At 47.8% G+C, this 27,835-nt stretch overlaps 1 protein-coding gene across 1 annotated transcript; it reads right to left on the reverse strand.

Moving 5' to 3' along the window:
- Window positions 1–320: 320 nt before the first annotated feature.
- Window positions 321–27,835, reverse strand: MPP3 (membrane palmitoylated protein 3). Its single transcript, XM_007955204.1, has 18 exons — window positions 27,811–27,835; window positions 27,456–27,574; window positions 26,369–26,446; window positions 24,831–24,911; window positions 24,464–24,601; window positions 21,567–21,648; window positions 19,828–19,913; window positions 18,437–18,511; window positions 15,942–16,138; window positions 13,537–13,601; window positions 11,662–11,682; window positions 10,992–11,033; window positions 8,556–8,720; window positions 8,372–8,452; window positions 5,674–5,767; window positions 5,397–5,505; window positions 3,461–3,583; window positions 321–497 (listed from the first exon to the last, which is right to left on the reverse strand). The coding sequence occupies exons 1-18, from the start codon at window positions 27,833–27,835 to the stop codon at window positions 321–323; spliced, it is 1,758 nt and encodes a 585-aa protein (XP_007953395.1).

A 27,835-nucleotide genomic window follows, 5' to 3' on the forward strand; every position in this document is an offset into this window, starting at 1 on the left:
CCCAGGGACCTATAAATTAACCATCCCTCCCCAAAAGACTGTGGCTACATAACTTTGGTACAAGGAATCAGGGTCAAACTTGCCTGTGATACCTTAATGAATGGAATGTGTCGTGTTGTGATCGAACCCCTTTCAGGGAGTGTTTTCTGAGAAACAGACAAAGACCAACCACAAACAAGACTTCCCACTGATCTTCTCAATGATGGAGTATGTGGAAAATTTCACCCTCCTCGTGCTTGAGATCTCTTGACAGTAAAATGAAGGTAACTGGACTTCAAGGTCTTCAAGGTCCTCTCCAGCCAGGACACTCTAGGATGGAGTTACCTGACCCAACTGACAGGTACCCAGTGAGTGTCCTTGTTCATCTTCTCCAAGATCACTTTCAGCTGGCTGTATGCACCCTGGACATCCTCCTTCACCAGCACGGCGTCCACCAGGTGCCCGTAATGCTGGTCGATGAAGGCAGCCGAGGCGGCCATCTGCTGCTGCTCCTCATCCTGCAAGGAAAGGGGCAGATAGGGAGCAGCTGGGTGGTTCTAGCCCAAAGCCAGAAACCTGCATTGCAAAGGCTATGGGAACATGGTCTTGGGCAATGTCCCAACCTTGAATCTTTAAGTGATGATTATGCCCCATTTATAGGAAACTGTGTATACACAGAGTGTAGTGACAACATCCAATCAAAATTCCAAGAACACTAATGGACAGGAGATATAATTGTATGTCCACACACAAATGCATACACAAACGTTCACAGCAGCACCATTTTTAACAGCCAAAAGGTGAAAACAACGCAGAGGTCCATCACCTGATGAACAGATAAACAAAATGTAGTATTGGGAACAAAAGGAGATTGTGTGAAAAGAAGTACTGATACATGCTACGACATGGGTGACCCATGAACACGTTATGCTGAGCAAAAGAAGTCACATACAAAAGGCCACGTATTATATGATTCCATTTGTATGAAAAGTCTGTAAATGGCAAATCCACAGAGACAGAGTAGATTAGCAGTTGCTGAGGGCTGGGGAGGAGTTGGGAGGAAATGGGAGTGACTGCTAATGGATGCAGGGTTTCTTTTGGGGGTGATAAACATGTTCTAAAGGTGACTGTGGTGATGGCTACACAACTCTGTGAGTATGCTAAATACTAACAAATTGTATGCTGTGAAATTGTGAATTGTATCTCAATAAAGTGGTTAACCTTCCCTTCCCCCTAAAAAAAACCCACATAAAACCAAAAAAACAAACCTACTGCCATTGAGTCGATTCTGACTCATAGTGACCCCCATTGGGTTTCCAAGGCTGCAAATCTTTACTGAATTAGATTGCCTCATCTTCCTCCCACAGGGCAGCTGGTGGGTTTGAACCGCTGACCTGGCTAGCAGCCACTACACCATTACCCACAGAGAAAACAAATTAATTATGAGCCCATTATCCATGAAGCACAGTCTTTAGCATTTTAGTGTATTGTCTTTGTGTGTGGCAAAATAAGAATCATACTTGCTCATATTTATTTTCATTTAATATTTTATTGTACTTGGTTATGTCACCAAATAGCCCTTTAATAACATGACTTACTTGGCTATATACCATCCCATTCTATCTTGTGACTATCATGAAATGTCATAATGAATTGAACTGACCCCCACTATTGGACACTTAGGTTGTTTCCTGTTTCCCATTGTTTGTTACTGATATTAACAACTATGATGGCCATGCTCTGTGTTTCCAGCTGGTTCCAGAACCAGTTAGTTTGTTTCCAAGTGGTGTTCTTAGAGTTTCTAATGTTCCTTCTAGCCCTGTCACTCTAAGTAATTTGATCAGTGTGGACAATTACAACAGAGAATTCATATGAATGAAGATAAATCAAAATTGTTACTTGAGGGGAGCTTCTTGACCAAGGGGAAGGATCAGAGAGGGTGTCCTTCAGACAGAACAACTAGACTGGCCAGTAAGCGAAGTCTGTTGTGGAACTGCATTGCTTCTAACCCTTCCCCCTGACAACTCTGGCTCATTCCCCTAACTGACCCTCTGGAGAACCAGATAAGATGAGGCACTAATTCTGTATCTTCCTAGGAAGCTCTGCCAAACTGTTAGGTTTGGGGTGGGGTCCTGACACAGCTTCAGCTGAACAAGGGATCCATGCCAATGAAACAGAAGTTCACTTAGGAGCACACTGGATTATCCCATCCAGTAGTTTTCTAAATAGATAAATTTGCTGGTGGTTCAAACTGGTTTGTTGTTGTTAGGTCCCGATGAGTCAATTTCACTCAAAGTAACCCCATGTGATAGAGTAGAACTGTCCCATAGGGTTTTCTAGGCTGTAATCTTTATGAGAGTAGACTGCTGGGTCTTTCTCCCATAGAACCATGGATGGGTTCAAACCACCAACCTTTGGGTTAGTGCAGAGCATTTAACCATGTCACCACCAGGGCTCCTTTCAAACAGGTTTAACCTGTAGTCATCAAGTTGAATCTCACTCATAGTGACCCTATAGGAGACAGCAGAACTGCCTCATTGTGTTTCTAAGGCTGTAATCGTTATGAAAGCAGACTGCCACATCTTTCTCCCGTGGAGTGGCTGGTGGTTTCAAACCACTGACCTTTTGGTTAGAAGACAAGAACTTAACCACTGCACAACCAAGGCTCCTTCTCAAACTGGTTTAAACTCAAGTTCACTGCTATCAAGTTGATTTCAACTCATAGCGACCCCCACTGGGTTTCCAAGGTGGTAAATCTTTATAGAAATAGATTACCCCATCTTCCTTCTGTGGAGCAGAACTGCCAACCTGGTTAGCAGTCAAATGCCTCAGGCACCACACCACCAAAGCTCCTCCTTAGACCCAGTGATTACTAACTGTGAAAGCTCAGAAAGTGGTTTCCAAAACCAAACCAAACTCACTGCCGACGAGTTGAATCTGACTCATAGCGACCCCTCCTTGGGTTTCCAAGGCAGTATCACTACAGAAGCACATTGCCCAACCTTCCTTCTGAGGAGTGGCTAGTGGGTTTGAACCGCTAGCCTTCTGGTTAACAGTCAAATGCCTTACGCACTATGCTACCAGAGCTCCTCAGAAAGTGGTTTACTAGGTGTTTTTTGGAAAGCAAAAATTATAATGACCTTGTTAGTTGGTATTTTGATTAAAAAATACTTGGGTTTGGTTAAGGAGTTCATCAGGTCCTAGAGATGTCAGCCCTTATTGTTGGGCAAGGAGCCTATGTGAGGGTAAACCCAGACAAAGCCACTCTGCCTGGAGTGAGAGCACCCCTGGCTGTCCCACACTGAGCCACCTGGTCAGTGACCATCTCTGTCTGTCACCGATAGAATGGAAAGACCGTCTTCAGCAGAAGGTCTACGCCACATCTCTCTTCAGCCGCGAGCACCCTCAGAAAGCTGGGTGCACTTCCTGCAACAGCCTCTCTTAGGTCCTCAGGAAAAAAAATGACCGACTCTCAACTTACAAGTGGGGCTGCTGTGGCTTCAAATGCCGGGGACATAGGTGGCGTCTTCCTCTTCTCCTGAATTGCAGGCTTCACAAATATAATGTAGGGTTTGAATTCTGAGGTCCTCAGCTGTTTCAGTGCCTGAGAAAGAAAGTTCAAGAATATTAAATACTTTTAAAATGTTTCATTGTGAAACATACTTTTTAAAGGCTCAATAACTGAGTGCTTCAACCATGTAACCTCCAAGGTCCTAATCATGCTGATCACACAACAAAGGACTTCAACTGAGCAGAACAACTGCACTTTGACCCTGGACTTGGTTGAGCCCTGAAGGCCCATTCACTGAGAGCAGAAGGTTCCTCAAGCTCTAATTAACCTTCTTAAGCCCTCCTCCACCTACCCTCGCCTGATGCAAGAGACTCAGTGTGCATATTTTTAGTCAGACATCACTGATTTACTGCACTAAATGCAAAAGCTAAGCTGTTGCATTGCTGTTGTTGTATGCCGTCAAGGCGGTTGCAATGCTGTCTGATATTCAAAGAAAAAAAGGCACACTAAGCCAAGGAAGAGACTATCTAAGAGATCACTTGAAACAAAACTTAAAAGCTTGAGATTTTCTGTAAGCAAATCATACTGTTAATATTGCATTCTCTCAGTTTTAGGGCCTCCATTTGGAAATACTGGTATTAAATTGCTCTATATACTATCTGTACATAAAACCCATAAAATAACTTTTCTTAACTATAACTGAAATACACACTTATAACTTCAACTCCCAGGAAGTCCAAATTAATGAGGCTTTGTCTTCACGGCACAATGTGTTTTTTGGGATATTTTCGAAAATGTCCCTAAAATGAAGCCAACAGTTTCTATCAGAAAATCAGAGACCTGTTTCTATAGCAGGAAAAGAAAACCCCCAGGTTGAGTTCAAAGCTTGGGAGTTTGTTCTCAAAAACTAAAAACCAAACTCACTGCTGTGGAGTCAGATCCAACTCATAGCGATCCCTCCTTGGGTTTCCAAGGTGGTATCACTATGGAAGTAGATTGCCCAACCTTTTTTCCAAGGAGCAGCTAGTGGGTTTGAACTGCCAGCCTTCTGGTTAGCAGTCAAATACCTTAGGCACTATGCCACCAGAGTTCCCCCTTGTTCTCAAAGACAGGGTTAAAAAGATGGTCAGGCCCCGGCAAGCCCACGGAATGCTGGGTAGGCAGCACTAGAAATGATGTGGAAGCACACTGTGGAGTGTGGTCTCCTCATAAAGGAGGCGGCCACCTTTCCCCTTTCAAATCACTCTCCTGACAGCCGCCCTCAATGGCTCTCTAGGCCATTGACTGCCCTTGTCATGGCTGGGAACAGGGGCAGCCTGATGCCCAGAGCTTAGCACCAGCTTCTGCCTGGGTGGTCGCTGTTAACTGTCGTCGAGTCTGCCCTCGACCCGTGATCCCCTGCACAATGGAATGAACCGCTGCCTGGCACTGTGCTATCTCCATGATCAGTCACAGATAGGACCACTGTGACCCATTTCACTGGCTGGTTTTCTCAGAAGTGGATCACCAGCCCTTTCTTCCTAGTCCATCTCAGTCTGGAAGGTCTGCTGAAACCCGTTCAGCATCATAGCCACACGCAAGCCCCCACAGACAGACGGGTGGTGGCTGTGCACGAGGTCCACTGGCTGGGAACTGAACTCAGGTCTCCAGCATGGAAGGCGAGAATTCTGCTACTGGACCAACTAATGCCCTCCCCCCGCCTGGGTATTTCCATTGAATTCTCCGTCACAATTGGCCAATCGATGCCACCTCTACCGTGTGATTTGTGGTTTACTCCATGCAGACACATTCAGGAAAGTTTAACAGCCACTGCTCTGGACTAAAAATTCCGTAGATTAAGGTCAAGTAAAACGTACAGTTTAGAAATTCTGTTAACTAGAAATGCCCCGCTAGCCCAGGAACTCACTTCTGGCTCCACATCCACCAAACAGACTTTGTTTTTGGCCATCACAGCCTGAATGGCCTCCAGGCTGGTCCCATAGAGATTCTCCTTGTATTCGCCATGCTCCAGGAACCTGAAACACCAAAAGGAGGCCTTTAGCTCCTGAGGTTTCCTACCTTAGCAACAAAGGTGGAGCAGACCTCCCAACAGGACTTCTCTACCAATGCCCCCATCCTTTCCAGAAGCCTTCCCCGGAGGTCGAGTGGAACACCGGACAAGGAGACACAGACAGCCAACGTACTTGTTGTGTTGTAAGTCGGCCTCAAACGCTTGCTTAGAGACAAAGTGGTATTCCACCCCCTCCTTCTCGTGGCTCTTTCGGGGCCTGGTGGTATCTTTTAAAGAAAAAAGAAGGAAAACCAGGTGAAGACCTTCACAGGGAGCGGGAACAGCAGCGAGCCCGTGCCTTTAGCCCTTGTGGGAATTCATCGCTGATTTGTGTCAAATGTAAACCAACCACTTCCACTCACTGAGTGTTCCCTGTGTGCCGGGCACTGTGCTCTTTCCAGACCTATTACTGACTCACAACAACTCTTTATTGTAGGCAAAACAACACACCTACTACCAGCAAGTCAATTCCGACTCACAGTGACCCTGCAGGACAGAGTAAAACTGCCCCCACAGGGTTTCCAAAGCTGTAAATCTTTACAGAAGCAGACTGCCTCCTCTGTCTCCCACAGGGCAGCTGGTGGGTTCGAACTGCTGATGTTTTGATTAGCAGCTGAACTCTTTCATACGACACCACCCAAGTCAAACAAGGCCTCCTATTTTGCAGTGGAAGAAAGTGAGGCACAGAGAGGTTAAGCACCTCACCGTGGCCAATGTCCCACAGCCAGCAGGTCTCAGGGTTGGAGTCTGTCTCTGGATCTCTCCATCTCATGCAAGCATATGCCCTTCACCATTGTGCTAAATGCTCCCATAAACGCCGTGACTTTTAAAAAATCAACTAAGGGATCCCTAGTTCCAAGCTTTTATATCTTAATTGCTTTTCTTTTTGAGAGCAAAGGGGGCGCAAACACAGATGACCCTGCCAAGTGTATGTTTTTAATTCCTTATTCAATTGCTTCTCATTCTGATAGAAAATGAAACATAAAGACAGAGGACCCTTTACAGACTAGATGTGTTTCAGCAAAGCTAGCTCTCAAGCAATTTTAAAACACATTGCTTTTTCCCACTAATTCCCATAATAAAATTGAGATGTTCTCTCTTGAGGAAAATCAGGTCCCCCACTGAACATAAACACATCTGAAAAAATATTCTAGAACATTCCAAAAGGGAAGATGGGGTTTGGAAGGTATAGTTTTCTGGCCCAGGAGCCACCGAGGGGGATGTTTTTGTGTTCTACGTGTGTGTGTGTGGGGGGGGTATCTTAGTCCAACCTCTGGCAGAGCCACTGGGCTCATTTTTTCTGATCATACCATTCCCTTGCTTAGAACTTATATCCACCCACTGATTACATTCTAGACACCTTAGCTGACTACATAAGACCCTTTGTGATCTGCCCAATCTCCAGCTCAGCTTCATCTCCTACCACATCCTCCACACAAACTTCTCCCCTGTCCCCAACACTGCTACTATTGGTCACACCTTCATCTCTTTATACATGCTGTTCCTGGTATATACACAGCATTTCTTTTTTCCTCTGCCTGGAAAACTCCTATTCACCCTGCAAAATCCAGCACAAAAGTCACCACCTCCGGGAAGCCTTCTCTCATTCCCTCAGTGCCTAAAAACAAGACAGGGAGGAAGTCACCCATCTGTGGGGTGACTAGAAGCAAGTAGGCTTGGCCATCCAGGTGATCCCCTGGAAGATGGACCTAAGGGTTTCTAAAGGACCTGTGAGCAACTTCTGCATATCCTGTTTCTATCATTCCTATCAGCCTGGAAGGCCAAGGCCCCCTAAAGCCTACCAGGTCCATCACGGATGCTACCAGAATGGCCTCCCCCCACCACTTCAGGCTGGGCTCTGAAAGATGATCTGATAACCCACAGACGAGGCTACAGGCCCAGAGGAGGGCAGCGTAGTAAAACAAAGGCTTTGCAGCTGCCCTGCCTAAGAACTTTCTGCGAAGTTTCCTTTACTGCCACCCCTCTCAATGACCATCAGGCACCCACACTACACCCCTCTGAGTCCAGAGGAAGCAAGAGTGAGAGAAAAAAGACATTCAAGGGCAGGAAGTGGCAGGCAGCAGGTGAGACACCACTGTGCAGCCTACTTAAGAATGTGACTTTGGGGCCAGGCTGCCTGGGTTCCGATCCTGGCTCCACCACTTACGTACTGTGTGACACTAGGAAGGTTACTTAACCTCTGAGACTCAATGTCTTCCTCTCCAGTACGTGATGATAAAAATCTTGAGTTACTTGGAAGGCTGACTGAGTTACTGCACACAAAAGCTCTTGGTATGGTGCTTGGCATTTTTCATACTCTTCCTCATCACCAGGACCTCCCGCCCACTGGATCGCAGGATCCCCGGCTGCCTCTAGCAAGAGGAAGACTCGGGAATCACCAAGGGTGTTATCACCAGGACTGCACTCAGCTACTCTGAGGAACCTGGAATCCAGCTAAAAGGGAGTACCCAAGCAATGTCGCTCCTCTGCTCCCCAACTTCCCTGAACTGCTCTCTTACCCGAGCAAAGATGCTGAGGCCACAGGTCAGGTCATTGTGAAGAGGAGGCTAGAATGATCCTCCCCGCTTCTCAGTGTTGAGTCTGCCACTTTGCCTGCAATGTGCTCTCGACTCACCTCTCACCCCAGGCAGAAAATGAACAACTAGTTCTCCAGCTTCTACCTCAGAGGGGCCTACAGTATGCCTGTGGCAGGCAGTGTCCGCCATTTTGTATATAAAGCAAGGCTCAGGATGGATGTTGGGAGTCACGTCCCCATGAAATGTTCACACACACACGTACATGTACACACACACCCATGTGGGCCCTCTTACGTGGAACAGCAACGCCAAAGTGCTGTGGGTTCTCTGTCACCACTTTCTGCTTCAGCTCATACAGCCGGGCTCCCAGAGACCCTGGGAAGCAAAGGAGAGGGTGACCAGAGTCCCCACTGAATTCCCTTCCCACTTCTCCAGGAAGAAACCATCCCATACCTTGGAGACCCAAGACATCACCTACCAATGAGAACCACCAGGCGTGGCCGCTCGCCGGGCTGGTGCTGGTACCTGGCCACCTCCTCGTAGGTCAGGAGTTCCGGAGACTCAGCTATAGCAGGTGTCCTTCCTTCCTGTGAGCTGCCCGGCCTCTCCCTGCGGCCCAGCCGGAAGCTCCTCCGAAGACCAGCTTATGGGATGGGCAGAGGGACACCAGACCATTTGTCCCAAGACTTTCTCTACCTGGCTAGATCTGGCAGGTGGACTGAGTCCCACTGGCTTCTCCTAACCACTTCCCACTACAGGCAGGAGGCTGTTTGGGAAGCATAGTTCTATGATGAAAGGATGACTGCCCAGCATCAAACACTGAGATTCAAGGTCACTGTTTTCCTTGGCAGATGACTGACATTGGGTGAGTCTCTTCACCTCTCTGAGCCTCAATTCTCTCATCTGTGAAATGGGGCAACATATCTACAAATGCAATGTGGTCCTACGTTGAATCCTGCACCAGGGACCATGCTATATAAGGCCACTGATGAGACCGTGATGAATTTTAACATACACAGTATGCTAGATAACAGAACTGCATGAAAGTTTTAGTCCCAGAAGTTGCTAATTATCCTGAGGTTATATCAGAGAATGTCCTTAGGACATCCATGCAGCGACCTCACTGGTGGCACGATGCCTAAGGCACTGACTGCTAACCAGAATGTTGGCGGTGGTGCAACCCACTGCGGTCATTCACTGTGTCACACCGCTCACCCCATGGACCTCCTGTACCAGACCATACAGAATCCTCAGTAATATTATCAATTTTAATCATAAAATAACATGTGATAAATAGAGTTCTGAACTGCTTACATGTAATATTTACTTGATTATAGGAATACTAGCAACAAAATAGTTTTGTGAACTCTTTCTACATTGAATTACAACATTATCAGTTACAACATTATTCATAAATCAGGGGAAGCCTTTTTTTATTGTTCTCCTTCTTTCATTTAGTTACTATTTCATTCTCAAAGTTATAGATAAACGAAAAAAAAACACCCAAACTCACTACCATCGAGTTGCATCCGACTCATAGCGACCCCTCCTTGGGTTTCCTTGGCAGTATCATTACAGAAGTAGATTGTTCAACCTTCCTTCCAAGGAGTGGCTGGTGGGTTTGGACCACCAGCCTTCTGGTTAGCAGTCAAATGCTTTAGGCACTACACTACCAGAACTCCTAAAGTTATGGATATAGGTTCACAAACACTAATTACCACAATATTTTAGCCAAAACATCAGAAAATTTGACAAATCCTTGGCAATAAAAACACCGACAGCAACAAAAACAACAGTGTGTGCTTGTACGATGTGCAGAAAAACCATGTGATCTTTGTAACTGGGTAACAATGACCAGAGCACGTTAGCAGAAAATCAGCCCAGAGTTTTAGCCTTACAGGTATATTGACACAGGTAAGCTGGGCTGACAAAATGTTTTTGTTGTTATAAGTAACTATAGGAATATTTTTATAAAAAATAAATAAATTTCTGATGAAACACTGCACAAAAATTGAGTAGAAAGTCATTTTGGGTCACTCCTTTGACAGTGTCACCTGTGTGGTCTGCACCCCCCACACCCTCCGGGTGACACCACTATGTGCTTGCTGAACTATTTAGGGTTAAGGACACAATATCCACAACTAATGCTCACATGGCTCAGGGGAAAAAAAAATCAGCATATGGACACAGATGGAATGATAAAGTAAATAAAGCTTTTTTTAAATAAATAAATAAATAAACCAAATCGGTTCCTGTTAAGTCAATTCTGACTCACAGTGATCCTACAGAACAGAGTAGAACTGCCCTATGGGGTTTTCAAGGCTGTAATCTTCACAGAAGCAGACTGCCACATCTTCCTCCCACGGAGAGGCTGGTGGGTTTGAACGACTGACTTTTGGTTAGCAATCGAGTGCTTCAAAAGTGAATCTGGATATAGAATATGGGTGTTCTTTGCACAATTCTTATAACTTTTCAGTAAATTTGCTTTCTCTCTAAGGCCTTTGAAAAGACTGAGCAAAATAATGGAAGTGGAGGCATTCTGGAGACTAGGAAAGACTCCATCGTGGTGTGGCAGTGGCGTTAACACTGAAGAAGCTACATTTAAGGTTATGATCATGATTAAGTTGCTTTTAATTTAGCAGTTGATGTCCTTTGCCTCCTAGTCACCTATATCCCCTTCGGGGCCTCATCCTGCCAGGGCTCCCTCTGCTCCCAGGGACTGAGTGAAAGCTGAGGTGGGGGCCCCAAGGCCTGGCTGACAGAGCTGAAGGGGAGATGTGGGTCCAAGAGGCTCAACAGCTCTTACAGAGCTCCTGGGGCTCAGTTCACTCTGCCTATCTCCCCCAGACCCAGGAGCCTGAGGTGGGGCTGTGAGTGGGCTGCAGGTGTCAGGCAAGAGTCCCCTGTCACTTACCCACGTAGTGCCCTCTGAGGTATCCCTCACAGTCACAGGTCTCTGGGAATTAAACAGAGAGAGAGAGAGAGAGAGGCCAGTGAGCCAAGCTAGACACACCCTGGCCCAGTGGGGCTGTGCCAAGGCTGCCCAGAATTCAGCCCCAGGGTTGGCCAGGCAGAGCCCTCAGGGATGGTGTCTCAGGAGGGCTCAAGAGGTATCCTGTGCCCTTGCCACCCCTAGGAGACCAAGTTCTTCTGTTTTGCTCAGTTCTCCACACTCAGGCCCCAAATAGCCCTTCCAGGCCCTGTTGAGGGTTCGAGCCCCTTCATAGCCCCTTTGACTTGGGATCCATGTGAATAAGGATGGACACGTCACTCCACCCTGCCTCCCTCCCACCCCCAGCCGCCTGCCTTGCCCAGCCGCACAGCCAGCATCACCAGCATCCAGGCAGTCTGAGCCCTGCATGCCAGGCGGGTAAGGAGGGGCTCCCAGTCCTTGAATCTCATCCCCACCATCTCTGCATGCCTCCAGGAACAGACAGGTCCAGCTGGTAGAGCAGGAAGAGGTGTGCAAAGAGCCAGAGGGGCCAGTCACCCCTGAGAGGAGAGGCAAACGAGCCCTCCAGCCCTGGGCATTCCACAGAAAAGGGGCCTCGCCCATGTTCACAGGGGACAGAGACCAGGCCTACCTTTGTCACAAGGCTGATCATCTGCGGTTTGCACAAAAGACAGATGGAACAGCGTTAGTGGAGGGGAACTGGGGGGCCCTGCAGCTGAAAAGCAGCCATGGCCCCATGTGCCTAAGGAGCCCTCCATCTGTCCCGTCCGCCTTTCCTCCCACAAACCTGTGATCCGAGCTGTGGTGCATTATTAAACTTGGAACCCTGTTCTAATTAATCTTCCTCTGTGGGTCTCATTAGCAGGCCAAAGAAAGCCATTCCTCCTTGGCATCTTATGCAGCCTCCTTGAGGCCAATTTATCTAGCAGACCCTCCAACTTGAGATAAATCTGGACAGCGGTCATTGGCCATGGCCACGGAACCAGAGAGCAACTCACTCCGGAGTGCCTGCAGTGGGACTAGGACCGGCTTACTCTCTGCTGGGGTTTGAGACTTGCCTGGAAATGCAGACGCCAGAAGATGAGGTGGGCAGCGCTGGGGGCCTGCTTGGGTCCCTCACTTGGTCACTAGCCCTCCTGGTCCAACAAACAAAACTCGAGAGAAAACATCAGGGCCTCCCTCAGCCATTATTCCAGGGCTGACACATTTCCATGGAGGAAATTCTTCCCAGTCACTGGCTGGGCCCACAGGCCAGCCTCAGACAGCCCCCAGCATTCCAGGCTCTACCAAAAGAAGTGAGCCGTAGGTGCCCGGTGTTATTAGTCTCTGTGGTTGTGAAGCAACAGGAGTGTGGTCCAAAAAAAAGGCCAGACTCTGGAAAAGCATCCTTTCTCTACAGGGGCTCTCATCACAGGCCCAACTCCAGTCACTTAACTTTATAAGCCTCTGTTTTTCCACTTGGGAAAACAGGATGCCTTCCTGCCTCTACCTCCTTCACAGGGCTACTATGACAACTAAAAGACAAGAAGGTACGTGGATATGCTTCTAAGAGGAAAAGTGTTAACAGAGTATAAGGTAAAATACAGGCTGCCCAGTTAAATTAAGGAGCTATGGTGGCACAGTGCCTAAGGCATTTGACTGCTAATCAGAGGATTGGCAGTTCAAATCCACCAGCAGCTTCACGGAAGATGAGGCAATCTGCTTCTGTAAAGATTTACCGCCTCAGAAACCCAGTGGGGGTCCGGCTCAATGGCAGTGAGCTTGCTTGGAGCTTGAGCTATTAAATTTGGATTCAGACAAACAATAAGCAATTTTTTCAGTATAAGTATCTCCTACATAAGGAGCTTTGGTGACACAAGTGCCTAAGGCATTTGACTGCTAATCAGAAGGTTGGCCGTTCAAACTCCCAGCTGCTCTGTGGAAGGAAGATGGGGCAACCTATTTCCATAAAGATTTATCATTTTGGGAACCTAATGGGAGTCACTATGAGTCAATTGACTCCATGGCAGTGGATTTGATTTTTTTTTTTTTTCTCTCTCACATTTTACATGGGACACATTTATACTGAACAACAATTTGTTGCTTATCTGAAATTCAAATTTAACTGGGCGACTTGTACTTTTATTTGCTACATCTGCTAACCCTAACACACAGGAATGGGACTCCTAGCCATCTCCATTCCTTCCAGCATCAGTTGTTCTTAGACTTTTCAGGGTCAGAAAGCCCCCTAAGAATCTAATAAAAGCTGGAACACAAAGCATACAAAGTTGTGCAAACAATTTTGAGAGAGATGTTAACTACTGCCCAGTGGCATCTTTGGGCCCCAAATATAGAAGCTCCTCTCCAGGGAATAGCTACCCAACCCCACTCCACTGTTCTTGAGGCCTGCAAGCTCAGACAGGACCTTTAGGTCCCTCCAGCTCAGTGCCTGCTTCTTCCAGGCACGAAGCCTCCATGTCCTCATCCCAGCCCCTCCCCGAGGTACCATCCTTGCCAATTTACTCACAGGGGGGCTTCCTGAGGCTCTGGGGGCTTGGCAGGGTGCCTGTGGCTCTCCGGTAGCTCAGTCGCCTGTGAGGACAAGAAGATGGGTAGGGCCTATGAGCTGAGACATGAGGACTAGTCAGAGGGAGCTTCCTAGATGTGGGGAAGCCAAGGCCTGATCTGCAGGTGAGCACAAGCCCGGTGTTCCCAGGACCACCTAACTGACACCGAGTCCGGTAAAGGGGACATGTCTATGTGGACAGTTTATTTGTTCACAAGAAGGAAGAAACCAAGTCCCTTGCTCTGGGAGAAGCTTGTCCAGCCCAAGATGGCCGCCCACAAAGATCCAGCTTAGTAACCACCTCAGTGACTGGTCATGACTTTTCTATGGTTGATTGCCCAGAAGAGAGGTCCCATTTTCACTCTCATCCCTACCCCCAAACCAGGCTGGAACCATGGAACCTGGAACATGGGTTCCCAGGAGACTGTAAGAGATTAGCTCCTGAGGAAGCTGGAAAACAGCAGAATGACTCCCAGGAGAGGCTGGGGGTGGAAGTGACCCTAATTTAATGTCCCCCTCAACACACACAATATGGAGTTCAGCCCTGCCATACTATCCAATATGGCTGCCAGTGGAGAGGCAGCCAACCAAGGTCTCACTTGGGAGTGTGGTAAATGCCCTGAGGCTCTTGGGGGTGTGTATATATTTCCACATTTAAATGCAGCTGCACAGTCTTCCTCTACACCCCTTGTAAGATTCTGCCAAGACCTATGAAACCAAAATGTAGGAGGGTCTGGGGCTGCCCTGAGGAAACAGAGAGGCATTTCTCAAACTTCAGTGCCTCACAGCCACCTGGAACACTTGTTAGAACAAAGGGCCAGCTCCTGGAGTTTCTGATTCAACAGGCCTGGCATGGGGCATAGGATTTGCATTTCTAACACGTTCCCAGATGATGCTGAGCCTGCTGGCCCATCCAGGGCCCAAACAGTGAGACCAGCAAAATGACTGAACCTTAAGGTTCTGTTGTTACCAGGTTCCACACACCAAAAAATGTGAAGAGGGCTACCCAGCTCAGGAGAAGCGATGCAGTTATAATCACTATACCTTCTGATCCAGATTTACATATACTTTGGAAATCTATCCGAGAGAAATCATTTGAAATATGGGAATATTCTATGTGCAAGATTACTGCAGACTTCCAGTGGTGAAAAATCAGAGACAATCTAAAGGGCAGGGAGCCAATACATACTTAACGTACAACCTTCCTCAGAGAAGCCTTCCCAAACCCAAACCAAAACAAACCCACCAACATCAAGTGTATTCCAACTCACAGTAATCCTACGGGACAGAGTAGACCTGCCCCATAGGGTTTCCAAGGCTGTAATCTTTGTGAAAGCAGACTGACCCACCTTTCTCCTGTGCAGCAGCTGGCAGGTCCCAACCATGGACTTTTCAGCTAGCGACCAAGTGCTTAACCAGTGCACCACTAGGGCTCCCCCTGCGCACTCAGATGAGGACAAACCCTCCTAGTATGAACTTGCAGAGAATCATGTCCTCCTCCCTAGCACTCATCACATTTATGTAAAGTGACCATTTGAATATCTGGATTTTCCAATAAACTATAAGCTCCTCCAAGGCAGAAACCATGGGTTCCCAGGAGCCTGTAAGAGATTAGCTCAAATAACAGTAAATACTTGCTGCCTATAAATGGATAATACGTCCCCCAATAAAATATTATATAGTCTTCTAGTAGTGATGATAGGTCACACGGTAATATATAATAATGTGGGAAAAACACAAACACAAACCCACTGCTATCAAGTCAATTCTGACTCACAGTGACCCTATAGGACAGAGTAGAATGGCTCCATAGGGTTTCCAAAGCTGTAAATCTTTATGGAAGAAGACTGCCTCATCTTCCTCCCATGGGGCAGCTAGTAGGTTCAAACCACCAACCTTTTGGTTAGCAGCTTTATGCTTTAACCACTGTATCATCAGAGCTCCTAACATGGGAAAAGCTAATGCTAAAATGTTAAGTTTTAAAAAAAGTAATACCATAAATTCTTTAATACTCATGTAGAAAGTATAAGGAAATAAATTATGCTGTCTAATCACAAGACTTTGGGTAATTTTCCTAGTCCTCCTTTTCTATATTTGTATATGTTATTTCTCAATGTTTTTTTCATAAGTATTAAGAAATATACACTAATAATATAAATTTCCATATGTTTATCTAAATCCCAAACAGCCATCATCACTAGTTAGGGGACAAGAAGAACAAACACAAGTATAATTGGTACTTACCTCAAGGAACAACACACAGTTGTGTGCCCCTCTGGCTGCGGTGACAGAGACTTGGAGGATTGTTATAGATTTGTGCCTCTGGCAACTCCAGAACCACCCCCTATAGCACATCCCAGACCCACCTCTCCTGGAACTGCTTGGAGGGGATGAGGCCGGCTCGAAGGTTGGTGTCCCCCACTCGCTTGGCCTGCCACCACGTGGGGTCATCTTGGCTCACCACCTCCAGGACCTGCCTACGCTGGAAGGGCAGGCCCGCCTCCTGGCAGGGAATGGCTCGGTCCTCCCGAGGGTTGTAGTGGAAGAGGGCTCGCATGAACACCTGTGGAGGAAGGGCTGTGGGGAGGCTGTCCCTCTCCATGTGAGCACAGATGTGTCTATGTCATCTTAGAAGGTCAAATGACAACTACCATTCACAATTAGAAAGAAAGTTAAACAGAAACACAGTGCACAAATTATCTTATTGTTCCTGAACCATTTTGGACATTATAGCCAGGAAGTCCATCAAGAATCAGAAAATTAATAGATGAAAGCCAACTCATAGCTCTCTTTCCAACCTAAATACTTCCTTACTTATCTGATCTGCTGTCCTCATAAGGGCCTTTAAAAAAAAAAAAACAAACTCACTGCCATTGAGTCGATTCCGACTCATAGTGACCCTCTTTGAGTTTCCGAGGCAGTAAATCTTTACAGAAGTAGACTGTCCCCAGTCTTCCTTTTGCAGAGTGGCTAGTGGGTTTGAACCACCAACATTCTAGTTAGCAGTCAAATGCCTTAGGCACTACACCACCAGAGCTCCTTAAGGGCCTTTTAGCAAACACAGAACAAAAATTAGTCCTGGGAACAAATAGTAGAGGCCAGCACAATTTGTAACTCTAATGTTACTTTTGATATGCTAACTGCCCCAATGAAGTCAGCAGCTCCCCCGCTGAACTGTTACTGATTCCTCATACCTCTTCACTGGGCAGGGAGCTCTGTAGGCCTAGGGCCTTCGGCATTTGACTGCTAACCAGAAGGCTGGCGATTCAAACCCACCAGCCAGCTGCTCCTCGGAAGGAAGGCTGGACAATCTACTTCCGTAGTGATACCACCTTGGAAACCTAAGGAGGGGTCGCTGTGAGTCGGACCGAGTTGATGGCAGTAAGTTTGTTTTTTTTGGTTTTTGTTCACTGGGCAATTCACATCCACATTTTTACACAGTGAAGTCTGTGAGAGCAGGAACTCAGCAGAACTGCCTTATTTTCTTGGGTCTCACAAGTTTTCCACCTTTGACGGGATACAGTCTTGCCACTTTTCTATCAACCTCTATTAATGGAAAATATTTGAGTTTTCCTTTTCTGACAGCCTTCTGCCTTACGCAGGTTCCAGCTTCTGCAGGTGCCTCATAGCTCTATTCTGCCTTATCGGTCATAGACAGGGCCAACCTCCAACTCGCCCCTTCACCCAAAGCCTCCATTCTAGAAAAAAAGGTGGGAGGACACAAGATTTTGTGACACTTCCTTGTCCTTTTAGAATTCAGTGGCATGGATTTATTTTATTTCTATTTTCAGAATAGTAGGGTCCAGTTACTTCAGTGGCAGATAGATTAAAAAAAAAGGGGGGGGGGACCTGTGATAAATAAATGTTCCTTTATGTACTAATCAGAAAAGATTAAGTTAGAGAAGAATAAGAACTTCCTGAGCACAGACTGTGGGGATTAACGTCCAGTTGCCCACAGTGATTCTTTCCTTGACAACATACCCTTTATTGGGTTGCCTCCCTTCCCTTCCACCTGTACCGGTGTTTCTTGGGGTCACTTCCCAAATAAACTATTTGCACTAGAATCCTTGTCTCAGAGTCAGCCACTAAGAGACTCCAAATCAAGCAGAGATTATAGCCAAAACCCTCAACAGTGGAAGCCATTCAGAAGCAAGTGTTAAACCATCTTCCCAGCTCAACCCTCATCACCCTTCCCTTGGGCCCCACCACATGGCTCTTTCTTCCTGATCCCCAACATGTTCCTCTCCACAGTGCCCCTGCCAGAAATTCCCTCCCCTACTGCTTCACCAGGAAGTCCTACTTACCTTCACCCTTCTCAAGCCTTGGTCCCCAGGCTATACTTGGTCCTCCTATATTGTGACGCCTTCCAAAGCACCTGTAACTCTTTGTACCAAATCTTTCCAAAGTACTTATCACACAGCAATGAAAGGGCTGCTACCCAACCTCCCTCTCTGAACACAGAACCCTTGAAGCTATTACTCATCCTTTCTCTCCAGCATCTCTGCCCAGCACAAAAGGCAGGCTCAAAAACTCAGTGAATAATTAAACAAATGCCAGTTGCTTAATTGGGCCCAAATCCAGCACACTCGGTACCTTCTCCTCCTCTTCATGGCCTTGATCTCCTATTTCTATTCCAATAACCTTGTCTTTTATTAGTAAGCCATGTCAAATCCTGCTTAGAAAGAGGCAGGGTACAAATCAATGAATCACTCTGTGACTCAATTAAAGTTCTCTATGGGGCACACATTTCTAGGACCAGATCTAAGATCTCGCCCAGGATGACCATTTCAGAAAACTGCGCTGGAGCATCCCACCACCTCCAGCCTCCAGCCAGGGCACTGATGACCCCAGCCCCCCATACCTTGCTCTCCTTCAAGCAATCCTCCTCCTGGGTGGCCGGGATAATTTTCAAGGTAATGGATCCCTGGGACTGAGCCTGCAAGGGAAGAATGTAGGAGCTTATCACCTTCCGGGTTTGACCCTCCATTAGTTCAAGTTTAACTTCCCAGGTCAACAAACTCAAGTTCAGAAAGAGAGTTAGATGGGCAGCCTCTCCTGCAGCCTACGCTTCGACAAAGGGGCCCTGAATGAACCTGAAGCAAAGCTCACAACCTATGAAACCAAGACTCCGTATTTTTATGGGACAAAGGGATGGAAGATTTTAAATGAGAGCCCAAGGGCAATTCAGGCGTTAACTTCCAACTCTCCATCCTTCTTGACTGTCACTGTCCCAAAGGACTCTCCCTCTTTCTTTCTTCAAGGGTCATCTGAACAAACTGCTTCCATTGCATTTTCTGCTTTCATGCCCAACTTGGTACTTCCCTCTTTTGCTTCCCAATGGGCTCTCCTCTCTCAGGCCACCACTACCTCTCTGGGGCTCCCCTCACCCCCAGCCAACAGAGATCGCACCCCATGCTGGGAAGCCCGAGAGGAAGAATCCTCCCAGACCCCAAGAGCCCTACATCTGCCACACGGAGAGCCCAGACCACCCACTCTGGTCAGTGTCTAGAACCAGAGGTGGATGTGAGGGCAAAAAGACTGGGATATCTGTCTGTAATCCAGGTCTCCTATTGGGGGTGTCTTAGAGCTGGGGGCCTCCTTTCTCCAGATCTCATCCTGTTACTGCCCTAAAAACCATCAGAATTTATTAAAGAATGTATGTCAGGGCAGGATGCCCAAGGATAAAGAAGACAAAACTATGATTGGGGCTTTTAAATATGTCACTTTCCACTTAAACTTTTGTCCTGGCATTTAATACCTTATGATCCCCTTACAGCTGTGAAGTGCTTTACCCTTTTCCAGATGTTCATATTCTAATGAAAACCACACATAGGTTGAGAGAGCAACCCCGTCCCCACTTTAAGGAAAAGAAGACAAAAGCTAAGAATGATCTGATGATTGTCCAGGGCCACACAGTTAGAAAGGGGTGGAATCAGGATTCAAACCTAGGGCCGGCTGACTTCAAACCCCGTGCTCCCTCAGCCCCTTTCAAAGAAGAGGCTACTTTGAGAAGGTCCTGGAGAAGTGACCCCAGAAGTGGGAGCCAGGGGGAGATGGCTGTGCTGAGAAGGAGTCTGAGAGAAGTAGGTGGGCTGGACCCTCCACTCCTCCTGCCCCCTGGGCACACCAAGAACCCTTCACCAGCCGCCTCCTCGTGAAAACAGGGAGGCTGAGCCAGAAGTTACCCAGCTCCGGGAAAAGCCCTGGTTTAGGTCTCTAAGGAACCCTGCCCAATGATGTAGAAGCACGGACCAGAATCTGACTGATCTCATCAGGCCGCTTGTGTAGGACTGTGATGCCATTGACTTCTCGAAGCTCGTCTCCAACATGCACCAAGCCTAGGAGAAGACAGGGCAAAGTGTCAACACAGGAAGGGGCCCAGGCCTGGAGCTCAGAGCTGGGGTTCCACCTAAGGAACCCACTATAGGGCAGCCTTGTGAGGTCAAAATGCAGGAGATGAGACTGGGCTGAACTGAGTCTCTATGGATGCTGGGTGCCTCCCCCACATCACAGTCCCACAACCACACAGTGAAAAGCCCCAATTTACAAGTTGGCAGCTGAGCCCCAGAAAGATTAAATAGCTTACCCAAAGCCATGCTGCTAAGAAATAATGGTATTGGTATTCAAGCATCGGTTTATTTGTTTGTGTGTTTGTTTTTAAGAGATACTGACTTTTTCGAGTGCTCTGTGTTCCGAGATCAGGTGGGGGGATGGGAATGCTGTTATTCAATCCAGTCAATTCCAACTCACACCAATTCCATGTGACCCCATGGGGTTTTCTAGGCTGTAATCTTTACAGGAGCAGATCTTTCTGCCACAAAAGCACCGGGTGAGTTCAACTGCCAATCTTTTGGTCAGCACTCGAGTTCTTAACCATTGCTCTACCAGGGCTCCTTCAATCTCAGCTATTTTGACATGGAAAGACCATGCTCTTTGGCTACAATGTCTGCCTCTTTAAAAACATCATTAATTCTTCACATTAATTCTTCCTAAGTTTACAGAAACACTGCAAGAACTCACTCAATGTATGCAGGGATGGATACTGGGAAGAGGTAACTATGGGGAGGAAATGGAGGGGAGCTATTGCATTGTGGTAAACTGTGGTCAATGACATGAGACAAAGTATATGTGAACTGCTGTATGGAAAGTGAATTTGCTCTGTAAATCTTCACCCAAATCACAATGAAAAAATAAATAAATAATAAAAAAAGAACTCACTCAAGTCTTAGTGAGGAAACTTCAAGATGACAGTGAAGAGCACTAAACACACCCATCTATTAGCCTCTGGTTTAATGATAAGTGTCTCTACATACTAGGGCCCTATCTGCTACTCAGCATGGTCCCTGGGCCAACAGTATCAGCATCAGGTATGATACGCAGAATCTTAGACATGCAAAATCTTGGGCCCACCCAAGACCTACTGCATCTGAATCTGCATTTGAAGAAGATCTCCGAGGGATTCATGTGTTCCCTAATGTTTAGGAAGGCCTAGGATTCTCTACACAGTGATCCCCAACCTTTTAGGTTAACACCCCCAGAATGGCCAGGAGGTTTGGCTCCCTGTCGAGTAGCTCTTCCACGCACCAGTGATTCTCAGCTTGCTTTCCACCCAAACAAAGCCCGGAGATGAACACTCTCCCCTCAGTAACAATGGCTTGCTTGCTATAGCAACCTGGGTGCTGGGGAACTGGGTCTCCCTTGTCCCCAGGTAAGGATTATTCTTGTCCCATGCTATGTCTTGACTCTCATAGTCCTAAGCCAGCACATGAGCTCTTTCTGATTACTCCCAAAGTGCTCCACACATGTTGTATTTTCAAACAATTACAATTTCTGCTGGGTTTGCGAAGGAGATGAGAATTCCAGCCCCACTCCAAGAAAGTGAGGCATATCCTAAACAGGTGACTGGATAGGAGTGTGGAGGGAGACCTGTGGCCACAGGGGGAAAGCTCTGGAACCATCACCTCAGCCAGGCCTGCACTGCCGCCACTCACCACTCCGGTCTGCTGCACCCCCTCGCATGATCCTGGCCACGACTACAGCCCCCGAGTGCTCGTCCCGTCTGATGGTGGCACCCTGCATTGGACACAGAGAATGTAGGTCCTAAGAAGCAGCCCCACACCTCAGACACGGACTCACCGAGCCCAACAGAACCTCCCTTGTCCCTCCTTCTTCACCCCAGACAGCAGAGCAGTACAGAACTTCCCCACACTAAGGACATGCTGCAATAAAACCAACATCTCACATCAGTATGTGGTTAGCAGCCTTTGAGTCCAGTCTCAACTCATGGCAACACCATGCATAATGGGATCAGGCTATTGTGATCCATAGGGCTTTCACTGGCTGATTTTTTGGCAAACAGATCACCAGGCCTTTCCTCCTGGTTCATCTTAGTCTAGATGCTCAGTTGAAACCTGCTTAACATCATAGCAACACAAGCCTCACTGGCAGACGGGGGATGGCTGCACTTGAGGTACGTTAGTAGGCATCAAAATCAGGTCTCCTACATGGAAGGTGAGAGGTCTACCACTGCGCCCCCACGACCGTCGGCATTAGTACAGTACAGCCCATTACTATTTGTGAAGCCCAGTAAAATCCCGTTTTAGAGATGAGGGCCTGGGGCTCAAAGAAGCTAAGCATTTCCCTCAAGGTCACAGAGCAAAGCTTTAAGTGACTCTGAATCCAGTGTTTTCTCTTTCCTGTCACAGCCCCTGCCATTCACACGGCCATTTAATGGGGATAACACATGCCAGCAAATTCTCAACCTGCCTCTATAACCAACTGCAGGGACCTTTGGTGTTGCTGAAGGGAACCAATTATGCTCTAGCCAGACCTTAGGAACTGAGACATTACTCCCTGTTTAAAACCGTGCAATAGTTTCCTACTGTCTTGGGGATCAGGTAACTGGGTGTGGAAAATCAGGCCCTTTATGATCTGACTCACCGAGCTCTCTGGCCTCACCTCAGTCACCTTTACTTCAAATATGACATTTTAGCCACAGCAAGCAGCTAGGCACTCCCTGAACACACTGTGCTGTCCACCTTCCCATGCGTCTGCAAGGCAGTTCTTACTGCTTGGAGTGCCCTTCTCCTCCTTTTTCTTTCTGGCAAACTCCTTTCCCTTTTTCAGGAATTCAGTTTGGGCATCACCTCTACCAAGAAGCCTTCCATCATTCACCATCCCATCCTCAGTCACTCCCTCCTCAGACTAGATATAAGAACTTTCTGCCTCCCTGTTATGCCTGCAAGCTCCCAGAGGGCAGGGACTAAGTCTCTCATTCATCTGTGAAGTACCAGCGCCCAACACAGTGCCTGGCACATAGGAGGGCTCCCAATCCATTTGCTGAGTTGACAGATGACTGCTGCAGGGTGCAGAGGAAGAAACGGAGGCAGGAGACAGATCCTCATCCATTTGCAGAAGCAGCTCATTGGAGGTTATTTGGTGAAAGTGAAAGTAGGAAAGGCTGGATGTGGCATTCTCTTGGATGAGCATCGGTTTCTCTGGACGTCCACCATTTCTCTCCATCTAGTAAACAATCTGTTACTTGGCTCAAGAAATCGACACTGAACAAGGACCAAAATGGTAGCAATCTGCCAGCCAGAGTGAAGAGTATCTGGTGCCTTGAGCTTTCTCAGTATTGTATTCAGAGAAAACTAGGGGCTGTAGAGTCAATTCTGACTCATGGAGACCCCACGTACGTCACAGTAGAACATGCGCTGTAGGGTTTTCAAGGGCTGACTTTTCAGAAGTAGATTGCCAGGCCTTTTTTCCTAGGCACCTCTGGGTGGACTCGAACCTCCAACCTTTCAGGCTGCACACTCTTACTCACTCATGCCATGGAGTCCATTCTGACTCATAGCAACCCCTACTGGGTTTCCAAGGCTGTAAATCTTTACAGAGGAGCTCTGGTGGCACAGTGCCTAAGGCATTTGACTACTAACCAGAAGGTTGGCGGTTCAAACCCACTAGCCACTCCTCAGAAGGAAGGTTGGACAATCTACTTCCATAGTGATACCATCTTGGAAACCCAAGGAGAGGTTGCTAGGAGTCAGTCCAACTTGATGACAATGAGTTTGTTTTTTGAGTTTTTTTAAATCTTTACAGAAGAAGACTGCCTCATCTTTCTTCCATGGGGCAGTTGGTGGGTTTGAACCACTGACCTTCTGGTTAGCAGCGAAAAGCCTTAAAGGTGAGCATTAACTATTATTAACCACATGCACCACTCAGGAACTCCAGTATTCAGAGAAGTTGTTTTGTGTTGTCAAGTCGATTCCAACTCATAGTTACCCTACAAGACAGAGTAGAACTACCCCACAGGGTTAGCTAGGCTGTAATCTTTATAGGAGCAGATTACCAGGTCTTCTCTCCCATGGAGTCACTGGTGAGTTTGAACTGCCAACCTTTTGGTTAGCAGCCAAGTGGTTAACCATTGCACCACAAGCGTCCTTATTCTGAGAAGGGGGCTGGGGGGGTAAATATTTTAGGCTTTGCAGACCCAACTGTCTCTGCCACAATTATTCAGCTCTGCCATTGCAGTGTACGTGCAGCCACAGACGATGTATAAATAAATGGGTGTGGCCATGCTCCAATAAAACTTTATTTATAAAAATGGGTGGTGGGCTAGATTTGCCAACCTTTGGTTCAGCGCTCAATGATCAGGGCAGGTTATTTATTACATGGGGTAACTGTGGAATGAGGGGGGCTATGTCCCACAAAGAAAGGGGTATGTTACCCACAAAGTTGCCATAAGGACTAGCACTAGCAGCAGTCCTAGAAGCTGCCATCACCCACTCCAAAGACTTCAGGAAGATTCCTTCCCAGTTTCATGTTCAAGGTAGGATGCAGTGGGAGGAAGAGGGTTGGAATGGGGAAGGCAGTTGGTGCCACATACCAGGGGTTCCTTGTTTTTCACCAGGCGGACGATCTTCACTGATTCCTCTTCAAAATCCTCATCAATGTTATCAGGCAAAGGAGGGAGGACAGGGTCAAAATTCTTCTGGGCAACGGTGTCATGTACCATGAGCACAGCCTATCAGGAGGGACAGAGAAACGGAGGGCTGGTTCCACAGCTCACCAAGGGTCAGGGGGTCACGTCTGGGCAGTCGTTTGGTGGTCTTGGATCACATGCCAAGGAGACCCCCCCCCAGATTCTGCCTCCTCACAAGGAGTCTCCTCTGTCTCACCACCAAGCACTCCCTGCCACCCCCATCCCAGAAGACACAAAAGGTGTGGGCGGGCAGGGACTGCGGCGTGACTACCCTGAGGTGGGGGGTGGACAGCAGCTGGAGCAGCTCCCTCTCATCACTGTGCACAGAGGCAGCCTGCAGCTCCTCCATCACCTGCAGCGGATGAGAGAATGACACAGACAGCTTGGGGCTGGGGAAGGGGTGGGGATCTCCCTGCCGCGAGCCTGCTGGGAGCCCCATGGAAAAAACCCTGCTCAGACCCAGGGCACAGCTGACCCTCATCCTCCCCAGGGGAACCAGGCCAGGGACCAGGAGTGCTGAGCAGTTCTGCATTGGAAATCCTAACAGGAGCTACATCTACAAAACCTTTACTGTGTGCTGTTTGCTTTACATGGAACTCATTGAATCCTCACAACAAAACCAAAACCAAAACTAAACCCATGGCCAAGCTGATTCCAACTCATGGCGATCCTGTGCATGCAGAACAGAACTGTTCCAGAGGGGTTTCAAGGCTGTGACCTTTTGGAAGCAATCTGCCAAGTCTGTCTTTCCAGATATCTCTAGGTGGGTTCAAACCACCAACCCTTCTGCTAGGAGTCAAGCACTTAACCGTTCATACCACCCAGAGACAGGGAAATCCTAACAGGAACTAAATTTAGAAAGCCCTTATTGTGTGCTGGTTGCTTTACATGGACCTTCTCATTTAAGCCTCATTACAAACCTAGATGAAACAGGTACTATTATTTTGCCATTTTGCAAATGAGAATCCTGCAGCTCAGAGAGATTAAATATTCGGTTAAGGTTGCACAGCACGTAAGTGGCACAGGCAGGATTTGAATTTGGGATTATCTGGCTCTACAGTCTGCGTCCTTCACCACTGTGCTATTTTATGGATGAGGCTCAAAGGGTGACTTGTCTGATGTCACAGACCTAGTAGTACAGGCAGCACTGAACCCAGGAACCAGGTGTCTAATATGTCCCCAATGCCTGCTCCATGTGGAGAAAAGACTCAGGGACCTGCAGCCATAGGCTGTACCCAGCCCCTACCAGACCATCTCCTGGGGGAGGTGCATTTATTCAGGGGCTGGAATGGCCTTGGTAATCAACTGGCACAGCTTTTGCCAAAGCACACATCCCAGAGCACTAGGTCCACAAGAAACCAACAGGCACTCCTTTGAAAGCAGAGATGCCTAAGCTAGTAAGCCAGGGCATGCTGCAGGGTCCTTTCCTTCAGGACTTCGCATTGGGCCTCAAAGGCTTAGGCCTGACGTGCTTCTTTGCCCTATTCATAGCTCCGGTCCTCGGAACCGTTTGGAAACTGCCGATCCAAGGCAAACACTCTCATTGTGCCACTGAGGAAACAGACTTTCTCAAGAACACACAGTAAGGGGGCATCATATGTCATCGTGTCTCGGGACCCAGTCCAAGGCTCAGAGTTCCTCCCGCCTGCCAAGAGGCCTGGGGAGGAAGATGAGGATGAGGAATGGAGACACCTCTTGGGAGTCCCCATTCCTGATGTTCCTTGGTTAAGTAATGGCAACAAGGCAAGATGAAGGGACCCCACAGGTTGGGGAGCGGGCGGACACCATAAGGAAAACCCTGGGGCTTACATCCTCAGCAAGGGCCATGGCGTTGTGCAAGACTGGGGTGGGGCTTTGCCTCTCGTAATAGCGGAGCTTCTCGTGAATCTGCAAAGACAGCAGGTTTCAGGCTGGGAACCCCCAGGCCAGTTGGACACCATACACCCCACTCATGGCTGCAGGGATAGCTGGGCCTGCAGACAGGCTCACTGACTGAGTGGCATAAGAGAAAGCCCTGCCTGGCTAGGTTAGTGAAGACCTTTCTGGGGCCTCTGTGGACCACAGACATCTAAGGCAACCAACCAAACCCACTGCCGTCAAATTGATTCCAATTCCTAGTGACACCACGTGCTTCAGAGCAGAACTGTACACCATAGGGTCTTCAGTGGCTGCAATCTTACAGAAAGGAGCCCTGGTGCTTCAGTGGTTAAGTGCTCAGATGCTCAGTGAAAAGTCAGCAGATTGAACCCACCAGTCTGCTTCTGCAAAAGGTTTACAGCCTCAGAAACCAAATGGGGCAGTTCTACCCTGCCCTATAGGGTCACTACGAGTCAGAATTCGACACAATGGCAATGAGTTTGGTTTTTGGTTTTTAATCTTATGGAAGGAGATCATCAGGACTTTCTTCCACAGCATCATGGGGTAAATCTGAATTTCCAACCCTTCAGTTAATGTTGTTGTTGTTATGTGCCATCGAGTCAGACCCGGCTCATAGCAACCCCTCCTTGGGTTTCCGAGGCTGTATCACTATGGAAGTAGATTGCCCAACCTTCCTTCCGAGGAGTGGCTGGTGGGTATGAACCACCAGCCTTCTGGTTAGCAGTCAAGTGCCTTAGGCACAAACTATTGGCACCACCCCAAAAAATAAACCAAACCCACTGCCATCAAGTCAATTCTGAGTCATAGTGACCCTACCGGGGAGAGTAGAACTGCCCCACAGGGTTTCCATGGCTATCAATCTTTATGGAAGCAGACTACCTCATCTTCCTCCCACAGAATAGCTGGTGGGCTTGAACTGCCAATCTTTTGGTTAGCAGCCAAATGCTTTTACCACTGTACCACCAGAGCTCCCTAGGCCTCTAAAAATCCTAACCAGGCAGATGCAATGGGACTTTACCTTCATTAAGTAACTGAGGCTTTTCTCACTAAACACATCCCTCAGGAAGCCCATCTCCTCCTTGTGGTTGGAGTCAGGTCTGAGCTGAGAGGTCAGCAGTGCTAGAGTCTCATGCAAACCTGAGGAAAGTGTAAGAAACAAAAAAAAAAAGTCAATGCAACGGGTACTTCCTGTCCCTCAGGATCCCCGTGGACTCTCAAACAACACTTGAGCCTGCCATGGGCAGTCTTGCCCCAGGCTCTCTTTCCCAGGGCTTGGAGGCAAGGAAGGCAGCTTCTAAGTGACAGCACCAGCCGTAGCCTGGTCTCCCTTCAGCTCTGGCTACCAGGTGGGCACCAGCCCCAGGGACACTCACCCGAGTCCTCAGACAGCACCGGCAT

Source organism: Orycteropus afer, unplaced genomic scaffold, assembly GCF_000298275.1.
Source record: "Orycteropus afer afer isolate SDZICR_OR568_19922 unplaced genomic scaffold, OryAfe1.0 scaffold00495, whole genome shotgun sequence".
NCBI classification, from domain to species: Eukaryota; Metazoa; Chordata; class Mammalia; order Tubulidentata; family Orycteropodidae; genus Orycteropus; species Orycteropus afer.

Excerpts from the sequence above, each read along its gene's own strand:
- MPP3 (XM_007955204.1), bottom strand. The coding sequence starts at position 27,835 with ATGCCGGTGCTGTCTGAGGACTCGG. Across the intron at positions 26,447-27,455 it reads GCCTCAGTTACTTAATGAAG|ATTCACGAGAAGCTCCGCTA; the intron begins GTAAAGTCCCAT and ends CTGTCTTTGCAG. Across the intron at positions 21,649-24,463 it reads TGAAAAACAAGGAACCCCTG|GGTGCCACCATCAGACGGGA; the intron begins GTATGTGGCACC and ends TGTCCAATGCAG.